We start from the raw sequence: 22,059 nt of genomic DNA, 5'->3' as shown, positions 1-22,059 counted from the left end.
AGTTCTTATTTTTTAAATAATTCATATTAAGCGAAATGGACCTGAGGCCCACTAAGTTTTCTAAAGTGGGCCTGTGAATGAAACATTAATCAATCTTTCAAATAGCCTTTCTGATAGTCTACCATTTGTTTCTTTTTTCCAAATTTAATTTTTACTCTCATTATAAAAAAATATATGCATTTAGAATGTAAAATATAAGCACTCAGTCTTCAAGAGCTCAGTCTTACTATTATTAGATTGAATTTAAGTTTTTTTTTTCTTAAACCAGTTTAGTAAACACTAAATCAGTTTTGTATTTGTATTTAAACACCAGTTTCAATTAAAATAACATTAAGAGCAACCTACTTAAATGAGCTATTTGCATAAGGAAGTTTTTACTTTTTATTAGTAATGACAAGATTAAGCTCTTGAAACTAAATACATTTTATTTTTATACTAAATGAACCCTTTTTTATAATACAAATACAGATGGTATACACAACACATGAGGGCCCATTTTTTTATTTTAAAAACTAAAATAATTTTTTATGCAAATCCCTCATGCTTAACCCCCCCTTTTTTTTAATCATTTATGAGCTTGAAAGCTGGATAAAGGATTGGATATTAAGGTACTTAGGCTTCACCAAGCTTTTAGCTCGCTGATATTTGCTTTAAGTCGTTGTGTTTGTCAAGCTGTTCCTCCAAGCTAATCACACTACTGAGCTATCAATCGAATCGAGCCAAGCCATCAAACTACCAACCACCAATAATTTTCCCATAATATTATTTGGAATTGGAGTTGAATTCATGACAATTCTACTAGAGTTGTTCCGCTTAGACCCATTTTTTCTCTCCCCTCTCTATCCATCCAACTATTTTACATTTATATTTCTAAAATAATTTAAAATACCTTATTCAAGATACAAGAAAAATAAGATAAACTAGACTAGTTTTGAAGCCAAATTCAATCAAGAGGCGAGAAGCGAAGAGCAAACTCAAAGGCAGTGCCGGTCTCAAATCTCTTCTCTTTTCCTCCAAAAGTCCCAATGAGACATCGATCATAATAAGGCCTTAAGGTGATAAGGGTTCGCAAATCTCCTCTGCTAAAATGAGCGGGTCCGTTGCGCCCCGTTAACTGCAACTCTGTCTCTCGTTCTCTTTCTTGTACTAAAGAAGAGAACAAACGAGAGGTGAGATCCGGCGATCTTAGCCTATGAAGTCGCCGTCGGCGGCGGCGAGTCTGACCGTGGCGGACCGCCGCGTCCTGGCGGCGGTGAGCACGGGAGCGGCGGCGCTCTCCCTTGCTGGGTCGGGATTCATCGTGATCTGCTACCTCCTCTTCAAGGAGCTCCACAAGTTCTCCTTCAAGCTCGTCTTCTTCCTTGCCCTCTCTGTAATCTCTCTCTCTTGCGCGCCTTGCTCACTTAGATCTCATTCTACCTTTTCGTTTTTATCTGCTTAGGTTTCTTGGATGAGATTGTGATATTTGGGGACTACTAATGATAGATTTAGTTGTTATCGATTCCGTAAGTGCCGGTTCTGGATTACTTTACCAGAGAATTGATGTTTGGTGTTAGTGAGATGTAAGTGGAAACGCCAAATAACATAAATTTAGATTCAACAGTTGGTTGCATTCTGTGCCATAATGTCCTAAAAGGTCTGGACTTTTATCAATTTCAAATCCTGCATTGTGATCTTTAGGACTTCTAGTGGATTATCTATCCGAGACAGAAAATTGTGACTTCTAACTGACAATATCGTTGTCCTTAATGTTTTTAATAAAATTCTCTCCATAAATAGGATTTTATGTCATGGATAGTTGTTTCTCTTGAAAACTTGTTCATAAATATTTTGTTATGTTAGTGCAGATCTTTTATTTGACTTATTTACTAGTAATAACATTTGATGTGTTCTTTGTGTGTGACCAGTTTCTTACCTAAGTGGATGCCACCTCTATTCTCTTCCTCCAATTCATCTGTAATTATCACACATGTTATCTTTTTATATCTTCTAATGTTGCATATGTATTTATTCTTCTGCATCTAGCTCTTTGGCATGTTTGTGCTCAATGGATTAGGAAAACTTCCTGTATCAAAATCTATATTCTTTTTTCTTTTTTCTAGAATCTTCCATGTTTGGAGGAACTTTGGAGAGTTGGACCTACTTGCTAAATAGTCCTGCAGACCAAGTATTCTTGTCTTATAGCATTCATCAATATCAGTCAGTGGCTGGCATGACAAGTACAGACCTTCAATGGTTCCAGTTTCACTGGCTTGACTTGTCATGCTCCGGCATATTCTGGCACATCAATTCAATATGATTATAGAAGGGTCTAATCAAATTAGACGTAAGGTTTTTACAGTAACATACTGTGTAAATAGTTATATTTTGTAGTCGTGTACACCATAGGTATTACTGTCTTCCGTTGCAGTATTAATCTGTCACAACATGCACACACAGACATATACGTCCGCTATCTAAAATTTTCATTTCAGACTGACGGGAGTTTGTTGATATGAGGTAGATCTACATGATCTTCCTTCAAGTATCTACCAACTCTATATAGATCAAAGGTAATTATTACATCATTGTTGTAATTTACAATTAAACACCATAATTTTCTAAATCAGATTAGAGGTACAATTAAGAGTAAGAAATGAGAATAATTAACTATATGAAATTATACAAATCTCAGTGTCTCAGAATCATCTCTAGATATCATATCCATAGATTCTAATTCACGACATGATAATCATGGACAATAGGGCATGTTTTGAAGCTCTGTATTACATTAGGGGGGTACATTGGTTGGTGCTAGGCCATATTCCATTGGAAGGACACATGCCTTTTTGTGCTAATCGATGTTGGTGGCACAAAATTTCCTTGCTATAGGCCTCATGACAGTCTACCGCTTGCTTGCCTTTTTATCTTTTCTGGACTTCAGCTCCATCTCTGGAGAGGTAAAATTCAGTTGGCAGCTTGTTGGGAAACAGATATAAAAGCATCATATTCTTCGGGTGCCTTTTTGGGCTGGGCTCTAGTTGGACCCATGTTTCTGGAGTTATTTGGATGATGATATTTTTTGGAAAAAGTAATCTTACAGTTGCCATGTTCATAGCATCAACCTGTGCAATAGATTAACCAAGTCATATACTTTTCTTTATCCAGTCTATATTGTATTTTCTGATCAGATGTTATTCTTGCTGTGGTTCATATGAAACTCCTTGGAAGATGCATGTTTCTTTTCATTCCTTACAATTTTCAGATATGATCATGTTCCAACAAACTTTTGACATGTTTTTTTGATAAAACGGAAGCCTATTGCAAATTGTAGGTATATCTTTATATTTAGAAATGATATAAGCACTAATTGCTTGCAAATCACTGCCTTATATAAAACTCCTTGGAAGATTCATATTTCTTTTCAGTTTAGTTATGATGCATTTGGTCTTGGTCCTTTCTAACATTTTTTAGAGCTCTGAACAATGTTTTATTTGCACTTTGCTCTTTATTTTTCCAACTCCTGCATGGAATATCATATCTGATAAGATGCTCTTTATCTTGCAGGATATGTTTTGCAGCCTCTTCACCATAGTGGGGTATGCTTCTTTCAATTCACTGTTGGTTTACTCTTTTGATGTTATCAATCTATAAATTTAGATATATTTATGTTTCTGTCGGTAGTTGGGATTGCCATGCTGAAATTCTGCCTTGCTTGCTTACCACTCGATTTTTGTGGCAAAGGACAATGTCTTTCTTTTTGGTTTATCGACGACTGAGGTCTCTCTAGTTAAGGTTGATGGCGACAGTTTGAAGGCTTTCTAGGAATATATATATATATATCGTCTCATTGTCTGATCAATCAGACCATCAGATAGCTTATTTCATATTTTAATTTCTTTCTGCTCTTATTATTAATCAGGACACAACCACTCGTTGGGTGGCCAATAAATTTTACTTGCTAATTGATTGACATTTTGCTTCAGTGAATAGCTTGTTAAAGGTCAGAAATATTTGGTTAAGTGCAACCTTCTTATTTTAAGTTTGAATCTTTTTATTCTGCTTACGGTATATTCTTGCCCAATTATATTTTGAACTGCAAGGACAAACTAGATTGGGATAAAGCCCACTATTATTCTATAGCAGTAGGAATTTCATGCAACTGTTTGAAGTAAAATTATTCTTAATGAATTGGTTTCTTGGTTGTCATGAAGCTTTTCTTTCAGAATTACCCACCGTTGTTTCCAAGGTTCCAAATATTAGTATCATGATTAGCCGTCCGGAAAACAATACGCGCTGACCTTATCAACTTTCTCGGTATTAGACTTTTTTTCTAATGATATAAATACAAAAATTGTTATAAATGAGGGAAAGATCTAAAAAATTAAGAAAAAATGTCAGGAAAAAAGAAAAATTGCCCATTCCTCCCTATCTCTAGTATCTCCCTCACTCTCCAACTACCATCTTTCTCTCTCTCTCTCTCTCCTGCCCTCTCTATCTCTATTCCTCGGTGACTGTAGCAGCAAAGATAGAAAAATATCCATGCCCCGTTGTCTGTGGAAGTTCAATTGACTTCTTACTGTGACCATATATATAGATGGACTTCATGTTATCAATCATTATCTATTGGTTCTTGCTGTGACTGTTATGTGATAATTATGCTTCAAAATGGAGATTCTTTAATTGATATGGCATCCTTATTTGATCTTGCAGGGATCCAACAAGTGGATTTTTCTGCTATGCTCAAGACTATAGTGCACACTTCTTTTGTGTGGCATCCTTTTTGTGGACTACGACAATAGCATTCACTCTTCATCGTACAGTTGTTAAACACAAAACAGATGTTGAAGAGTTTGATTCCATTTTTCACTTATATGTGTGGGGTATGCTTCTGTTTACTACTCAAAATAGCTCGGTTTTTCTCATCAATCACTTCAGCACAGTATGAACTATATGATCATATTTCTTTTCTCTGAGATTTGATTTATCTTTTTCTTCACAATTTAGAATAGATGTTTCATGACATATTGTGTTTGTCTTAGTGAAATTCTGATGTTTATAAATATGGAATGTGTTATCAACTAAGATATATTAAACAAGAATAGTTCAAAAGGCCTAACATTCCATGACAATTTTGTCAGTTCTTGAAAGTCTCATGGAACTTGAATCCATAGTCTCCTTCAACAGAGAAATGATATCATTTATCTTATTACGATCCAATTTCTGCTGGTTGGTTTTGTAATGCCATACAATAAGAGATTATAGTTCTTGCACTCTGATTGAGGACATCATCAGTGTGATGATTAATGCATTACCCATGCACCTTGGTGGTGCAAGTTCTCACAAATCTCCTAGCAAGGGTAGAACTATGTCCACTTTCCCTCCCTAGGCCCTGCATGGAGCCTAGTATTTAGATGTCCAGCTTTTGCCTTCTTAGTGTTCGTTGAAAGGAAGTTCCTTTAGAAGCCTTTATGCTCAAGCCACCCAGATGTTCATGTATCATTTCCTTACAATAATAATGAAATGCTTATAGTCATGTATGATCAAAACAATAATTTTTTTTTCATGCACGGCATAACTCTTCTCCATCTGACATGAGTGCTTTCATTATCAAATTAATCTTGCACACTTCATATCTCTTCTGAGTTGCTACTTTGGCATAGTTGATGTAGGGGACTACTAGAGATTAAAATATCTCTAAAGGATAATGACATGGAAATCCTTCAGAAACTTTCAAAGAGAGGAAAATTTTATAGAAATATTGAATGAATAATAACGTAATGGTTCAATCCTATTTATAGGGATCAAATACAACTCCTAAATAAACTCAGAATCAAATATAATAGATAAACTCAAAACAAACCAAAACTAACCAAACTACTAAATAAATAAAAGATTCCAATTCCAACTAACATATGTTTTGATAGGGACATCTTGTCCATGTATCAGTGCCCTCCACTTGAACACAACTCGCCTTTGAGTTGATACTTGGACACATTTGCTTGTTACTCCACCAATAAGAAGAGCCTCGTCCACCAACTTAGTCGACCAACATTGTTAGTCTCCTTGAGATCCTCCACTAATTGCTCCTTTATTATAGTGAGAAAAGAATTCCCCTCCACTTTAGAAGCTTAGGAGTAGATCTTTCACTCATTAACACTAGTAGAATGTTTTTACCTTGCCATCAAAATAGGTAACTGTTATCTCAGCCCCTGTATGTCACGTCTGTGTCATGTTTCCATGGATGCTTGAGTAGCACATGTCATGCATCCATGTTGACTACGTTGCACACCACCTTGTCCTTGTAATATCATTCGATTGACAGTGGCACCCTGCACACCTTATCTATCTTGGTTTCTGCTTTCTTGGTTTCTGCTTTCTTCTTGATTCACCCAATCTTGATAGGAGATTGGTGTTTATCTGTCTGCAATTCGATTGCATGGACTAGTGCAGAGGAGACGATGTTCTCACTGTTGCCACTGTCAATGATCACGTTGTGCACTATTTTATTGATTGTGCAACTGGTCTTGAAGATATTATGGCACTGCGATATCCCCTCACTTTTGGAACGAACAATATGCACTGAACTACAAAGGATGTTGGAGTCCCTTGGTCATGCTCTGTCACTGCAATGTCGTCGTCCTCAACTTGCTCATCTTCTTTGCCGTGACCTTGGTATACTACCCCTTCTTCATTAGTGGGTTCGACCATATTGATCGATTTTCACTTCAGACACTTGTTAGGTTGAAATCGGGCCTCATGACATATGTAGCACTTTATTGGCAACGACTTCTCATAAGGGTTGTTGCTGCCCCTTGGTGTCATTGACTGCTTGTTGGAGCTTCCTCCTCCTCTGGTTGTTTATGCTAGTGGCAGCTGATTTGAAGTGGCCATTACCTCAACAATGTTTTGCTTTGTTGAAGGCGAGGTGTGTGGAAGCCGTTCGACTCACCGACTAGAACTGGTTCGTCCCTTGTGCCATTTGCACCTCAAGCTTTAAAGCTTAGTTTGTAGCCTCAGATAAGCTCCATATTGGATATACATCTACTTGATCTCGGATAGTTAGCTTCAAACCTCCGACGTATCTTGCCATCTGTTGGTTCTCCATCTTTGAAAGATTATTTTGGGCATTGAGATGGTTGAATTCATCTGTACATTTGGTCATTGTCTGAAGTCCCTGTCGACAATTTTGATATTGATTGACATCTGCTCGTAGTCGGAAGGAATCGATCTTGCTAGAATTTCTTCACCTTATGCCATGTGGTGACTTGCATTTCGCTTGTCGCATGCAGTAGCATTGTAATTGCTCCCACCATGCAGAAGCTCCGCCTTTTAGCTTGTATGCCATATGCTTTACCATTTATAGTCTAGTGTTATGACCCGAACTTGGTTACCCGATCACGCTCGGGTGCAGGAAGGCTGAGCCTTTGTCTTCTTCGAACTCGTCAAAGGTTGAGCCTTTGTCTTCTTTGTCAGATGATTCCTGGTAGGCCTAATGCCTTTTTTGAGGGGGAGGGTCGCGCACCTGTACCGATTGACCACGAGGTAGATTCTCGCCGACCTGTACTCAGTTTCTGTTTGGTTTCTGGGTTATCTCAGTTCACAAATTGTTGAATGTCTGTTGAACATCTCATAGGGCGCCTTCAAGATTGTGAACCTCTGTCTAGAGGGTCGGCACTCCATGATCTTCATTAATGGGGTGGGTGCCTACAATATTGTCATTTACCATTGGAATAAGAGACGTCTGCTCTAATACCAATTAACGCAAGGGCTAGTACAAAGGCGACGACTAGAGATTAAAATATCTCTAAAGGATAATGACTCATAAATTCTTTTGAAATTTCAAAGAGAAAGAGCAAAATTGTATAGAAATATTGAATGAACACAAATGTTCCATCCCTATTTATAGGGATCAAATACAACTCCTGGATAAACTCTGAATCAAGTGTAATTCATAGATAAACTCAGAATCAAATATGATTCCTAGATAAACTTGGAATCAAATATAATTTGTTTTGATAGGGATGTATCATTCCTATATCAATAGTGGTACTAGACTTGTCAAATTAGTTGCTGCCAGAATGATCATAATTAATTTCAAAGATGTGACAATTGTTGATTATTTAGATAGCTATGGTTTCAACTGCTGCAGAAGGTTGATATTTTCCTATTATTACTTACAATGTTTTGTTTCTGAGTAGCTACTTATCAAGGGAATGCTGAATTTGCAAGCAATTACATAGTAAATTGAATGTGGTGAAGGATTCAGTTATTATTATTTTAATTATTATTATTATTATTATTATTATTATTATTATTATTATTATTATTATTATTATTATTATCATTATCATTATTGTTATTATTCTATATTGTTTAAGTTTTAAAAGTAGGTTTTGTGATGCCTTCATGTCTAAATGTTAATTGTCCTATTGCAGGGACCTCACTAGTGATGACTATTATACGCTCTATAGGCAGTGACTATGGACGACCAGGTGCTTGGTGTTGGATTGAACTTGCAAGCACTGGGAAGGTGTAAAATGTGGTGACTTATTTCAAATGATAACCTCTTAAAGGATGCTGAAATAAAATATTCTGAAAGTATTTTCTTTCTGAATGATACTAGTGAATAGCAGTGGTGCTAAGCATTTGTTTCCCATGTTTATACTTTGGTTACATTTGATATTTTTGCTTTAAATTTGCCAAGTTGCTGTTATGTATATACTTTCATGAACAAATATGTTTTGTATCATTATCTTTTTTTTTCTTAGATTGGACTTTGGAGGATGACATGCAAGATTGGCTGTCTCTAGTGTGTAGGTGGATGTTTGATAACGAAGTGGTGGGGGAAATCTGTTTACTTTGAAAGTTTAAACAAACCAGATATAAGTGATAAGAAAACGTAGAAAGGTTCCTTAGGCATGTTTACTGCTTCATCTTCTTGTTCTTGTTTATTTAAAAATTGAAATGTGACCATAATCAATGCCCCAAATTCCTTGCATAATTAGTGTAAGTTGCATATGTGAAGTTGTGTAGCTGTAGTAAATAAAAATTCGCCCGATAGCAGCATTAATGATGACAACATAGATTAGGAGTTGTGCATGTTGTATCTCAGTAATCTTGGTGATCAGAATCATCTGAAAACCACAAGAAGTCAAGTCTACTCCTGTTAACATGCATGTTCTGCTCTTTCTCACCAGTATGCAACCTGCTTCCGAATATCTGTGACCACATAAACAGATTTGTTATTGGATCCAAAAATTGGTTTTTTTAAGGTTCTTGACCTCTTTCTAAAGTTAAGTTTTTCATGTACAAAGTTATAACTACATATGATAGTATCAAGTGATAAGTATTAGATTTATTTTATTGACTTCTATTTGCATTATTTATTCCCCGCTAAAACCTTTATTCTTAGCTAGTCTAACTGCTCATTTGGTTTTTATAAACTTACTAATTTCATTTTCTCATGTCAATAACTTATCAGACACGCTGAGGGAAAGTATGTTATTATCTCTGATTTCACTTTTACTTCTTTGCAGGTAGCACACTTGATAACATTTTACGTTCCACTCTGGGGTGCAATTCTTTACAATGGGTTTACGTACTTTCAAGTAAATCGCATGTTAAACAATGCGACACGGGTATGTTATCATTACTTTCAGCCAGTTTTATGATACTTTCATAGTTGCAACTGCTTATTGGAATATTATATCATTGAAAAAGCTTGAGAATGCTGCTCTTTCCCTGGACATTTTAAGGATATGAATCTCATGTGTCCTGAACAAACTTGCAGATGGCTGTTGGAATGGGTGATCGATCAAACCAATTTGACACGAGAGCAGATAGGAAGGTCATTTTTTACTGTAGTTCATTGTATTCGACATTCTTCAGAATTCATATTTCTGTGCCGCTATTGGATTGCTCAATGACTAACACAGTATGAAACTATGAATTGATAAATTTAAAAGTTGAGAATAACAGGGCATACTATTAAAACACTCTTTTCCAACATGAGATGTCCAATTCTTTCAAATCCATAAAATAGGCTTATATGGAGATAACATTGCTGAAATTTTGCAACCTTTGTAATCGTCACGACATTCTTATTACACAGTTAAAATTAGAAAGAAAATTTTGGTAAACCATGTTAATGTGGTTAATAAAAATACTCCTGCATGGCTTGTGTTACTTGAGCTCTAAAGTTCGCCTTACTGATGGTTTGATGCCTCACATGCCATGCTATGCCCAAACTTTCTCAAACATTTTGCGCTTGGCCAGTATGAGTAAACTGTACATCTATTGAAACAAATCTATTTGAAGCTTCCGGACCACCTTTTACTTTTTATAGTTACTGTGACTTGTGATAAAACAGTTATACATTCTTAATCATAGTGTTCCAAGAGAAAGATTTGTTGATCATTTGTTTATTATTCAGGTAGGCTGAAGTTTCTTCCACTAAAACCTTTCTGGTTATCTTCTCATTGAATATCCTATTTGAGTGAGAGACATTTTAATTACACATGAAGTCAAGGAATTTCAAGGCTGCTCGAGTCTTGAGGATTTCAACGCTATTTCTTTCATTCTCGTAAGAACAGGATTCCAGTGCAATTTGGCATTGTGTTTGTATCTTGAGCTTAGATATCTAGTTTCATACCTTGTACCAAGGCATTTGAAGATGGGCGCGTGGTGAATAATGTGATACTCCTGAATTAGTCCACTAACTTTTACATCACATGACAGTTTTTTTTTTCCCTGTAATTGATTTAAAAGATATGCAGAAATATTAACTTGAGCTTATCTCTCTTACATCCCCAAATATTTGGGAGTAAATGCTTAGTTAATACAGTAAGATTTCTTACAAGCTTCCGTCTGACCATATGCACAAATGTCTCATATTTATTGCAGTTTTCCTTAAATCTTACTGAATATTGTATACAGTTGCTTCTGCAAGTGAAATGAAAACTATTTCAATTTTCTTATCCTTAAATTTGTTCAGTTCATATTTTGATCAATTTTACATATTTTCTTAGACAGTAGGACATAAAATTGCCAGGTTCCAGTAATAGCAAAGTATATCTTAACACCTCTGAAGGTGGTGATTGATTTGTTTTTCCCTTTGCAGGCATTTAATAGGTGGGGTTACTACCCTTTGATTTTAATAGGGTCTTGGGCTTTTGGAACAATCGACCGTGTATATGACTTTGTAAATCCCGGCCATAAGATCTTCTGGCTTTCATTTCTAGATGTTGGATTTGCAGGACTTATGGTAAATATTGTCTAGACTTTTGGAATTCTGCTTTTTTTTTTTTTACAAGTTCCAAAGTTAGCATAATTGACAATGTTCATAGGTTGCATTCTATCTCGCAGCCCTTAACAATATCCCTTTATCTTAGCTAGGAGCAATAGCATGTCTATTTCCTCATTGCATTCTTTTCCCGATGCTTCCTAAGATGTATTTGTTCTGGAATTTGAGGCTAAGTTCATGGGACTCTGTGATACATGTGCCTTATATGAGGCAAAGTTACTGGGAGAAAAGAAAAGGGAAACTTATCAGAGCTCTCTATATGTTTAGCAAATATCATTGAGATAATTTCCAAAACCTTTTGGTTGTTCCGTCATCTTCAAATATAAGAATTTTTACAAATCACACTTTATATTTTACTTACTTTGTGATTCACACCCCGTATTTGAAGATTTTATAACCCGACACCTCTTTTTTCTCTATAATTTTTATGTAATACATTGTGTTAACTTAAACAGTACTAAAAAAAGAATATTTCATTATAATATATAAAATAATTTATAAATATTTAAATTACCCCTGTCTTCATCTTTTTTTTTCTTCCCAAAAAAAGAAGAAGAAAAAGATGAGGAGGAAGAGGAAGGAGGAAGATAAAAAAAGGCGGCGGCAGCGATGCAACAATAACGATGGAGGAGGCAGGTGGGAAAAATAGTGGAGGGATATAAAAAATGAGAAAAAATGGTGAGAATATTTTAGTAACTTGGTCGACTCAAAGATGGGATGTAAATCATAAAATAGGTAAAATATATGGTGTGATTTGTAAAAATCTCTTAAATATATTACATATTAGTATCATGGTATATGATATATTATACTTATCGAAACTGAGAAAAGGATAAACAATCAACCATGAATGCTTGTGCTGTATCTAACATCTATTATAATTTAGTGGCATCATGAATTTACTAATTAGTAGCTTGTCTTACTGTTTTTCTACATAAATGGTATATAATTGAGCTTCCAAGGTCTGCCAGTATATGGGATGTTAGAGTTTCAGTCAGGTTTTGGTTTAAGTAGCTCTTTATGCCAACAATAACATCTAAATTTTGTTAATATTTATGTTATTAGTAGTTTATGTCTTTATGATATTCTTGGATTCTACGAATGATTAGGATTCATGTAGCAAATCCAAATTCTTGGACTGATAGAAATTTATACATTTATCCTATATAAATAGATAATAAACAATAATATAAGCTACACTAGAGAGTTTATGTTAAATTTTTGGCAAAGTATTTAACATTTATCTAGCTACAGGTTCACCTTAGGTCCTAACTCCTAAGATTCCTTACTGGGAGGTGGAAAAGCATGAGTCTTGATATTACTACTGCTAGTGCTCTTTGCTTTTTCTTTCATTGCTAACAGTGTCCCATTTCTTTGTAATATAGGGACTATTTAATTCGATTGCTTATGGACTTAACTCTTCTGTGCGAAAAGCGATTGCAGAAAGAAGTGAAATGTAAGTTATGACAAGGACTGAAGTATTAGAGGCTTGTTAATTACCTTGTTAGTGTGTATGAATTGATTAAAATATCTGGATTCTCCTTTAGTGTAGAAAACAATCGTGAGTGCCCTGATGAGCTCAAGATTGATTATCAGGTAGCCATTAAATTCTTATTATTGGATTTCGTAATTTGCCAGGTGGATACCTGAGAGGTTCAAAAGGATGTATACCACTTGGTTACGACCCAGAGGACAACAAGAAAATGAGCTTGTCTCGCTTATTGTTGAGGGCCAGAAATAGTAAAATGCTGGTGTACTCTGTTAGTCCATTGTGTGGCATCATTTCCTGTAGATATTCAAGTTTATAAGAGGAGCAAGAGGATCCAGAGGAAGAATTGGACTTTCGAGTCCACTGCTGCTCCCTTGATTTCATATTAGTTGATTTTTTTCCTTGAATAGAAACCTCACCTTGTAATCAAGTTTGTCGTTTATCTTCTCTCTTCATTCTAGTTTTGTAAGTATCATTTTCCTCAACATCAGTGGAATTTAGGAGTTTTCTTGTGCAAAACTTTACGATATCTGGAGGCAGAGAAATTACTAGCAAATGCACTTGTTAGCAAATGAGGGGTGTATACTTCTGTATTAAGGCCATTCTTTTTCCTTTTCCTCTTTCATTGTCAAGTTGTTACTTTCGTTTATATTTGGAACAACTACAATCTTCGGAGTTATTCTCGATCTTAGAAACTGTTAAGTTTTTCAAATATCATGCAGGAAAACATTGCCTGCTTCCTGTGATTTATTGTGCATCCCCTGCGCCTGCTGTTTTAACTGTGCAGCTGTTTGGTATGTTTCTATACTAGATGCTAGCCACATTTTTTAATACTGTCTAAAATGATCTAGGAAAAAAGCCCATTAGATCTGATGGTGTGAAAAAGAGCGCGTAAAAACGTAGACTGCTGAAGAGAACAATATGAACTCACTGCAGGTTATCTCATGGAATAGTTACACTGGACATGCTCTCTTTGGTTACTCATGGGTAATTTTACAACGGGAAGTTGCACTGCAAATGCTTCTATACCGAGATGCACAATCTACTCCTTTCTAGTAATCCAGACGACAAAAATCTCTAATTTTGTAGTAATGGTTGTAAAACAAGGACATCTAATTGCAGCCATCTGTTACCGTGCTAGTAATTTAAATCACTGTTCAATTGATACTTGCAGCAAAACTGATATTGCATGCTTTGAGGGTTCCAGAAGATACCTTGACGCCAAGTTTCTGATCAAAGAAATATTCCCCAGCTGTCATCAAAGAGATGCCTAACGCAACTACCAGGAAGGAAATGTCATATCCATTTTGCCCACAGGAAAAGGATCCAAACAAAACACAGGAGGGAAACTTCAACCCAGTCCTGATCTGTTTTTATTATGTAGGCCATCCCTCAGGTTTTGGGAGCACAAATATCATCTATCGGGTAGTCATCTATGAGTTTGGTAAAGATGTTCTGTTGATTATGATAATGGATCCTCCTATATTAGAAGTGGTTTCAAAGTTGTTATGCTGTCCACCACATATGCATATTAACTGCTGTTTCAATTGTTAATTGGTTCTAGAACTTCACTTTGGTGAAGGCTATTTTGTCATTAGTTAGGCATGCTAGCTTTGAGTCAACATTCCCACATTTGTTTGTTCCTCATGTAGGTTGAGGTCACAAACAACTCACAGCCTATTCAGTATTAATATGCAATGAAACAAATACAAGGGGGAGAATGTTGGGAGTCACATGTGAGGATTCAATCTAACACGAAAAGTTTAAGATCAAAGTGCTGATGTAATCCATAATGGATGGACTTTTAGCTTTTTTTAATACTTGATTTGAACTCCCATGAAAAATAAGATCAAAGTGCTGATGCATGTCAAATTCTAATTTGATTGTGGTTCCCATTTTCTGCAGTGATTTCTTTGTCACTAGCAGACCCCCAAAATCCAGCCTTTATGTTCTATTTTATTCGCATTATTTTCAAAGTAGAAGCAAGTTCTGCGAACTATAAACAGGGAGCATAATTTTTTTTCCCGGTATCAAGACAAGACTTAACATCATACTGCTACAGTGATACTGCTCTCAATATGAAACACTACAAAGAATCAAAAAAGGAGAAGAAAAAAAGTTGTCTTTCTTTTATGAACAAACATATTTTGCTATCAAGAAATCTCTACATCCAAATTGTTGTTGATATCTGCAGCAATCTATGCCCCTCTCTCCTGGTGCCGGCTTGGTGAGCTCCTCTGCTGCCTCAGGCTATTCGCGTAGGAGCAATTCCTCTCCCTGTGAAGGGTGCTTTCAGCATGAATCGCTGAATTTGGATACTTCTGCTTATGCCTGTACTTGTGATCTTGCTGCTTGATATCAATCTTCTCCTTGTCATCTTCCTTGCTGTCTTCCGCGGTAAATGTGTAGACGAACGTGCCGGTTGGCACATCGTTCAGCTCCAGAAGCGGCTCGAGGGCCTTGACGACGTCTCTCATGCAAGGGCGCGATTTCTGGGCGTGGCTCAAGCACTGGTAAGCTACTTGAGCAGCCTTCTGTGCACCCTTCATAGAGTACAAGGATTCAAGGCTAGGATCCATAATCTTGTATAATTTATCTGGCTTTTTCAGGTAAGGCCTAGCCCAGTCAACCAAGTTCTGTTCTCTTCCACGCCGGTGTCGATCGACACACTGTCTTCCGGTCAGTAGCTCAAGTAGTACTACTCCGAAACTGTATACATCACTCTTTGTAGTAAGATGACCTGCATACAAGGATCATTTGGTTAGGCGTCTTTGTTTTCAAGTTTGCAACTGGAAATGAACAGAATCAGTTGTCAGTGCAGAAGAGGACTATAATTCTTACCGGTCATGATATACTCCGGTGCGGCGTAGCCGTGCGTGCCCATGATGCGCGTCGTGACGTGCGTGTCATCGCCTTGCGGGCCATCCTTCGCTAGCCCGAAATCCGAAAGCTTGGCAGTGTAGTCCTGTGGTGTCAAGAGTAGAAAATTTAGTCATTGAGAGAATGAAAACATGTGAATTTTTTGTTTTTGTTTTCTTGTAGCAGCTTACTGAATTCTTTCCTACAGAGATGCAAAGGTTGCTTTGCTAGTTGTACTAATTGTTAGATTGCTGACTTCGGAGTTAGAAATGCTTGTCAACATCTTCCTACCTAGACTCATCTTTTTCTAGTCCAAGAATTAGGAGGTTAAGCAGCAAAGCACAGATTATCGGATAGTATTCATTAATTAATTAATTCTTCTCCAGATGGATCAGAAAGGAGTGCTCAAGTTGGCCTCCATCACTCTCGTTGGCATACAAGACTACTTTCTAAGAATCTTCAAACATGGGGGGAGTCAAACTTTGCTGATAAGACTAGGCCAATGAGTTATCGTTGACATGGAAGCAAGCAAGTAGGTAGGTAATCTCATACTGCAAGTATAATATTATTAATACTAGTCTAAAGTCTTTAACACTAGTTTGCCATATTTAGATATAGGAGAATATATATATATATATATATATTGGAGATTGAAACTTACCGAGTCTAGTAATATGTTTGATGCTTTGAAATCGCGGTAAATAACTGGCTTCTCAGCCTCATGGAGAAAGGCCAATCCCTTTGCAGCTCCTACTGCAATCTTTAATCTTGTCGACCATGGTAAACAATCAAGAACCCCTGCATATATCCACAAGAACAAATTTAAGCTTAATAACTTTCTTTCCCAATCTTAATTGCATCAATATAATCTTAAAAAGTGGGGAAAAGAAAAAATTAGAAAACAAAATTAGACTTACTTCTGAAGAGATGGTTCTCCAGGCTTCCTCTGGTCATGTATTCATAGACAAGCATCCTGTGCTCATCCTCATAGCAGTAACCTATCAGCTTCACCAGATGGAAATCCCTCAATTGCCCAAGAAAGAACACCTCAGCCTGCACAAAAATTACACCAACATCAAGATCAAAAACTGTTCAAATCCAATGAACGAACTACCATCAAAATCTAGACATTTGTTGTTAGCTCTTACCAGCCATTCCCTGTGGCCCTGAGTCCCTTCCGAGTCCAGGTACTTCACCGCCACCGGCTGCGCCTTCAGCCCCGGCCGCAGCTTGTCGTCGACGAACCCCTTGTAGACTGGCCCGAAACCGCCGGAGCCGATGAAATTAGTCATCGTGAAGTTCTTCGTCACGGCCTTCAGTTCGGCGATAGTGAACGCATGGAGATTTGATCCGGCAAGCGTCAGGGACAAGTCCTCAGGCGAGAGTTGTCTCGAGGAATTACTAAGGCTTGAGAAGGAGACCTTCGAAGGGGAGCTCGAGCTGCATCCGGACTGCTTCTTCTCCTCGGATTCAGCTGCCGAGCTCTCATCGAGGCTTAAGCAGCATCCGGTCAAGAATGCCTTCCACGAACTGTTCTTTGTCATCTTCTCCTTTGTCTCTGAATCAATTATGAGCACAAAGCATTCACTTGGTAGGTGGAAGATCAATTGGTCACAGATGAACTGCCTTCGCTCTACCTTGGCATATATAGTGGTTGGCTCAAAGAAAGGAAAGGGAGCATGGGGGAAATTACACCAAGATCCCTTGACTTTTTCCAAATGTGCAGAAGAATTTCTGTGGGCCAATTTAAAACAAATAAAACAGAAAAAAACGGAGGGAGAGGGTAGGATTGGTCGGTTGACTTCATCTTTTTGAATTAAAAACAATACAGTGTGAAGGATTGATTTGAATAAGATCACATGGTCAGTTTTACCAGAAGTTGATAGGCCACCTTCCTTGCAATCTCCTTTGCTAAAGGAGAAAGACTGCCTGAGTATAATAAACCCATACGTGTTTGGCATTTTTATTTAGGATTATCCTTCCGTTAGCCTCATAACCACACCATTCTTGGGTTCCACCACCTAATATGATATTACAGTAGGGAAAATAACATTAATGGACCCTAGGTTAACCATTTTCCCTTCCCTAGATAGGGATATCAGAATATTGTTTTGAAGGAATATTCCTTTATCTAATTACTCTCAAATGAAACATATCCAAATAGAAATAATTAACGCGCTTCGTTTATTCCTTGTGACATTTCGACTCTATACTGTCACACAATCAATTTTAGAAAATGAAAGAGAGAAAAATTGAGAGTAAAATAATTATTTAACACTTTATCTACAAGTCAACTACGCGGGAGATAGTTGAAAATGCTAGAGCGTCCGAAAAAATAAATAAGGCGTGTATATATGAAAATGAGCAAAAGTTTAAGAGGTTTGATTGTAATTATTAATCCATAAATATATAAGATTCAAAATAAACTATATGAGTTTGAATTCACAAAGATGAGTAGAATTTTTGAAGATAATAAAAGTTTTGACATACCAAAATAATAAATTGTGAAGATAATAAGCAGTAGATGTCTTTTATGATCTCTATCTGATCAAGTCCTTAAGAAAATTAAGAGCTTGCTTGCATGCAACTCCTTTTTGATACCATATGACATGTCAATTTCTTGAAAGCAAGACATTTTAAGTATATTTACAGATAAGGGTCAGTAATTTTAGCTTCTTGGCAAATCAGGGTCATTTCTTCCTGCAAATTCGTTCCACCTAACAAAGGCTATGGTTTGAAAACGAAACTATCTGATAGTTTTTTCCTAAAAGAATTTTAGAACTCTCTCTCTCTCTCTCTCTCTCTCTCTCACTCATTAATTATAAATAATACCTCCTATTTTTTTGTTGCTTTTATTATCTAAAAATACTACAAATTTGAATACACTTGTCGAACAAAACACACAGAAATATTCGATTTATTTTAAGGTTAAGATTCAACCGAGCGTAGTTTTCAAACAATAAATGCAAAAGACAAGGATTGTACTGCAAAGATTCGCAGGTAAATGCTGGTAGTAAACTTAATATATAAGATGTTAATTCTAATGTTTAATATTGTTTGAGTTAGACTCTTAGAGCACGTCTACGTGATCACTTATGGTGACACTCACAGCCTGGGAGCAAAATTTACAAGGAAGAAAGCAATATCTTTATCCACAAGAAAGCGAGTTCTTCTTCAATGGGGAAGAAAAATCATACAAGAAACCCTTTCGGAGTGTGTTCTCATTTCTCTTGATTTTGTTGTCGTCTTACCAATTAATTGAAAAAGAAAGATCAACGAGAACAATCTTGGAGAAGAAGATTACGGTTGAAATTTGTTCGAGACTTTCTCGAAATTTCTATTTCACATCTTTCTATCGTAAATTTGTTCTTCAACGGGAATTTTCTTATCTCCCGTGTCCGGTCCCATAATGACGACGACGATAGAAGTCAATAAAAATAGTTATTTTTATTTATATGTAAAGAATTGATCGGAGTTGGAGATTTAGATGGCAAATAAAATAGGGGAATAATTTTTATTTTATTTTTGTATTCCATAAACCAATGAAAGCATGAGGTAAAAATGAGATGGAATAAGAGAAGGTTCAAGAGTTTATTATTTCTAATTAAGAGTCCAAAAGAGCTCAAAAGGTCAAAAATATGTGCTTCTAAGTCGAGCAGAGCAGCGGAAGGTTCTGATACGACTGTAATATATTATCTTGCAAATAGTATATTATGTAGCATTCTAGACTACTATCTCATTCAAACAGTTATTATTATTTATATCACAAGTCTCTAGATATAATAATAATAACAAAGAGACGTATGGATCAAATACCCAATTGCCCATGAGCCAATTCTCTCTTGTCATCTGGGCGTTCCTTATCAAGGAAAGCAGTGGATTTGGGCGTCCTAAATTGAAATTGAAATTGAAATTGGAATTAAAACAAAAACAAAAACAAAGTCGACATCAAATAATATTAGTACTACATGGTATCCAAATCACATTTGTTTCTTTCGTTATTGGTAGGCCAAAGTAACACGTGCTCTTGCGCTTGTAATCCTCCGTCCTCGTATGAGGGCCATGCTGGTTGGCTTCTTTAATGGCTCCAATCTTATCAATATATATATATATATTTTAAGTTAATAGAAGAAACTCATGATTAATGTTTTTTTTTTATTATTATTAAGGATTTTTACAATTCACATTCTACATTTTGCCTATTTTATAATTCGTACCCTGTTTTTGGGGATTTTATAATGCGACCCCTCATTTTTTCTATAATGTTCATTTAACACCCCAACGTTACTTTAGCTAACTGATATTAACTATATTATATAGTTTACGTGACCCTAGTTTAAAGATTACTAAAATACCCTTAAAAAGTTCTGACCTAACCTAAATCCCCACAAAATCCTTCTTCTCCAAACTAAACCCTAACTCCACAAAATCTAAATCCTCTTATTTATAACTAAACCCTACCTCACAAAATTATAATATCAAAACCCGCAACCCATAAGAATCCCCTAAAATCCACAAGCCTTAGAAGCTTCCCCAAACTTTACCTATTTTTCTTCATCTCTCTAGCTCAAACCCTTTTTTTTCTTCATCTCCCTCCCCATCTTTGATATCGCAAGCAACAAAATCGGCTTGGCGTTTGGGGAGCTCTAAGATTTCCATGGCTTGGAGTTTGGAAGCTCTAAGATTGGCTTGACATTTAGATGATGTTTTCCATGGTTTGAGAAAAAGCAACAAGTATGATTGTTCATGTTATGAATAAAATTAGAGTTAAGTGCAAAGGTAATTTAGGAATGTTATAAATTACATAGTAGATTATAACATAATATTCTCTTTTTGGTATCATTCAGTTTAATTATAGTTAGGTTAAGTTAACTTAGGGTGTTAAATGAACATTATAGAAAAAAGGAGGGGTCGTGTTATAAAATCCCCAAAGACGGGTTGCGAATAATAAACTAGACAAAATGTAGGGTGTGATTTATTAAAATCCATTATTATTATTATTATTATTATTATTATTATTATTATTATTATTATTGTTATTATTGTTGCTGCTGAGAAAAGCTTCCAGGTAAGAGAAATTATTGTTCCTAACAGATGTTTGTAATTTTGATATACAGAGAAATATAGGGGATAGTTTGAAGAAGTCCTCAATACTTGGTGAGAAGCAACAAAAACTATTGTATCAAGCCCAAAAGGCGCACAGAAATAAAATCAAATAATTCTGTCTTAAGCTACTATACTAGAAGGAAAGAAAGGATACGATTTTGTCATGATCACAATGGATCCGAGCTAGCCAACATGTATACCTACACAAAACACAAATAGAAAATAGAAAAAAAAAGAAACTTTTAGTGGAAAGGAGGAAGGAGGCAATGATAGTGTCTCATCTATGAAAGGGAGGAGCGAAGTAGTGTGTCAATTGTAACAGCATGGTGGCGGAGGAGGAAAGAAGTGGGCAAAGAAAGATAAGAGAAAGATGATGACAAAGATTTGGAGAGAAAAGAAAACAAAAAAGAAAAAGAGAGAAAAAGAAAGGGAACATTTCTACGAGTGGAGAACATCTCTCCCCAACTAGCCACTTGGCAGGTAAAACCCTCAAGACGAGGAATCAAAACTCTAGCAGAAGATGTATCGTTCAACATTCTAGGATGTCTAATATGGGCTCTCGTGTGTGTGTGATCCTAGTATAAGGCTATACTGATCTTTAACATTCTTATTTTATTAAATAATTTTTAAAAAAATTAATAGACAAAACTCATGACTAATGTCAAAGGGGCACTAATCTTCATCTTTCTATCTTTGTCTCTCTAACTTCGACTCTTTCCCTTTCATAGTCTTTCTTTCATATCATTGTCATTCTCTCTCTCTCTCTCGCCTCACTCTTCAGCCACCGCCACCGCCACCATTCTCTTCCTCTCATTTATTCCTCAACAACTATGCTGCCATCTTTCTCTCTCTCTCTCTCTCTCTCTCTCTCTCTCTCTCTCTCTCTCTCTCTCTCTCTCTCTCTCTCTCTCTCTCTCTCACACTCTCTTGAACATACATCACCACGTTATCCACAACCATGGTGGCCTCACCCATCGCTACTCTCCACCTTTCTCTCTTTCTCTACCGGTGACCATCTTTCTCTCCCTTTTTTTATTTTTTATATATTAAAAATGCTAGACCACATAGATGCCTGCATATACAATCGCATATCACTTAGGCACTATACATCAAAGAGACTACCCACAATAACATGGATGTCTTTCAAAACATTAATATTATTTGTATAACCCCAAAATACAATTTTTTCTTTTGCTATTTGTGTTAAATTTTAAGATATCTAATATGCGTCCCCATTCATGTGATCCTAATTTAAGGGCCATGCTAGTCTTCTCTGTATCGTTCCAAATTTAACAAAATGTTCTGAATTATTTGCAGAACT

At 36.2% G+C, this 22,059-nt stretch overlaps 2 protein-coding genes and 1 non-coding gene across 3 annotated transcripts; 1 reads left to right on the top strand and 2 right to left on the bottom strand.

The window, feature by feature from the left end:
* The first annotated feature begins 948 nt into the window (after positions 1–948).
* LOC140774824 (G-protein coupled receptor 1) lies at positions 949–13,449 on the top strand. Its single transcript, XM_073117961.1, has 9 exons — positions 949–1,372; positions 3,547–3,578; positions 4,693–4,862; positions 8,418–8,512; positions 9,519–9,620; positions 9,773–9,829; positions 11,102–11,245; positions 12,670–12,740; positions 12,923–13,449. The coding sequence occupies exons 1-9, from the start codon at positions 1,193–1,195 to the stop codon at positions 13,023–13,025; spliced, it is 954 nt and encodes a 317-aa protein (XP_072974062.1). The 5' UTR covers positions 949–1,192; the 3' UTR covers positions 13,026–13,449.
* A 1,311-nt stretch (positions 13,450–14,760) lies between these two features.
* On the bottom strand, positions 14,761–17,235 carry LOC140774566 (serine/threonine-protein kinase RIPK-like). Its single transcript, XM_073117606.1, has 5 exons — positions 16,781–17,235; positions 16,550–16,685; positions 16,294–16,430; positions 15,615–15,738; positions 14,761–15,513 (listed from the first exon to the last, which is right to left on the bottom strand). The coding sequence occupies exons 1-5, from the start codon at positions 17,174–17,176 to the stop codon at positions 14,972–14,974; spliced, it is 1,335 nt and encodes a 444-aa protein (XP_072973707.1). The 5' UTR covers positions 17,177–17,235; the 3' UTR covers positions 14,761–14,971.
* A 4,716-nt stretch (positions 17,236–21,951) lies between these two features.
* LOC140775204 (U6 spliceosomal RNA) lies at positions 21,952–22,059 on the bottom strand. Its single transcript, XR_012106694.1, has one exon. It is a non-coding gene; the product is annotated as a U6 spliceosomal RNA (small nuclear RNA).

Source organism: Typha angustifolia, chromosome 13 (genome assembly GCF_048772165.1).
Source record: "Typha angustifolia cultivar Huaian chromosome 13, ASM4877216v1, whole genome shotgun sequence".
In the NCBI taxonomy this organism is placed as follows: Eukaryota; Viridiplantae; Streptophyta; class Magnoliopsida; order Poales; family Typhaceae; genus Typha; species Typha angustifolia.
The sequence above is the reverse complement of the archived record's forward strand: the minus strand, read 5'-3'. Positions and strand labels throughout refer to the sequence as shown.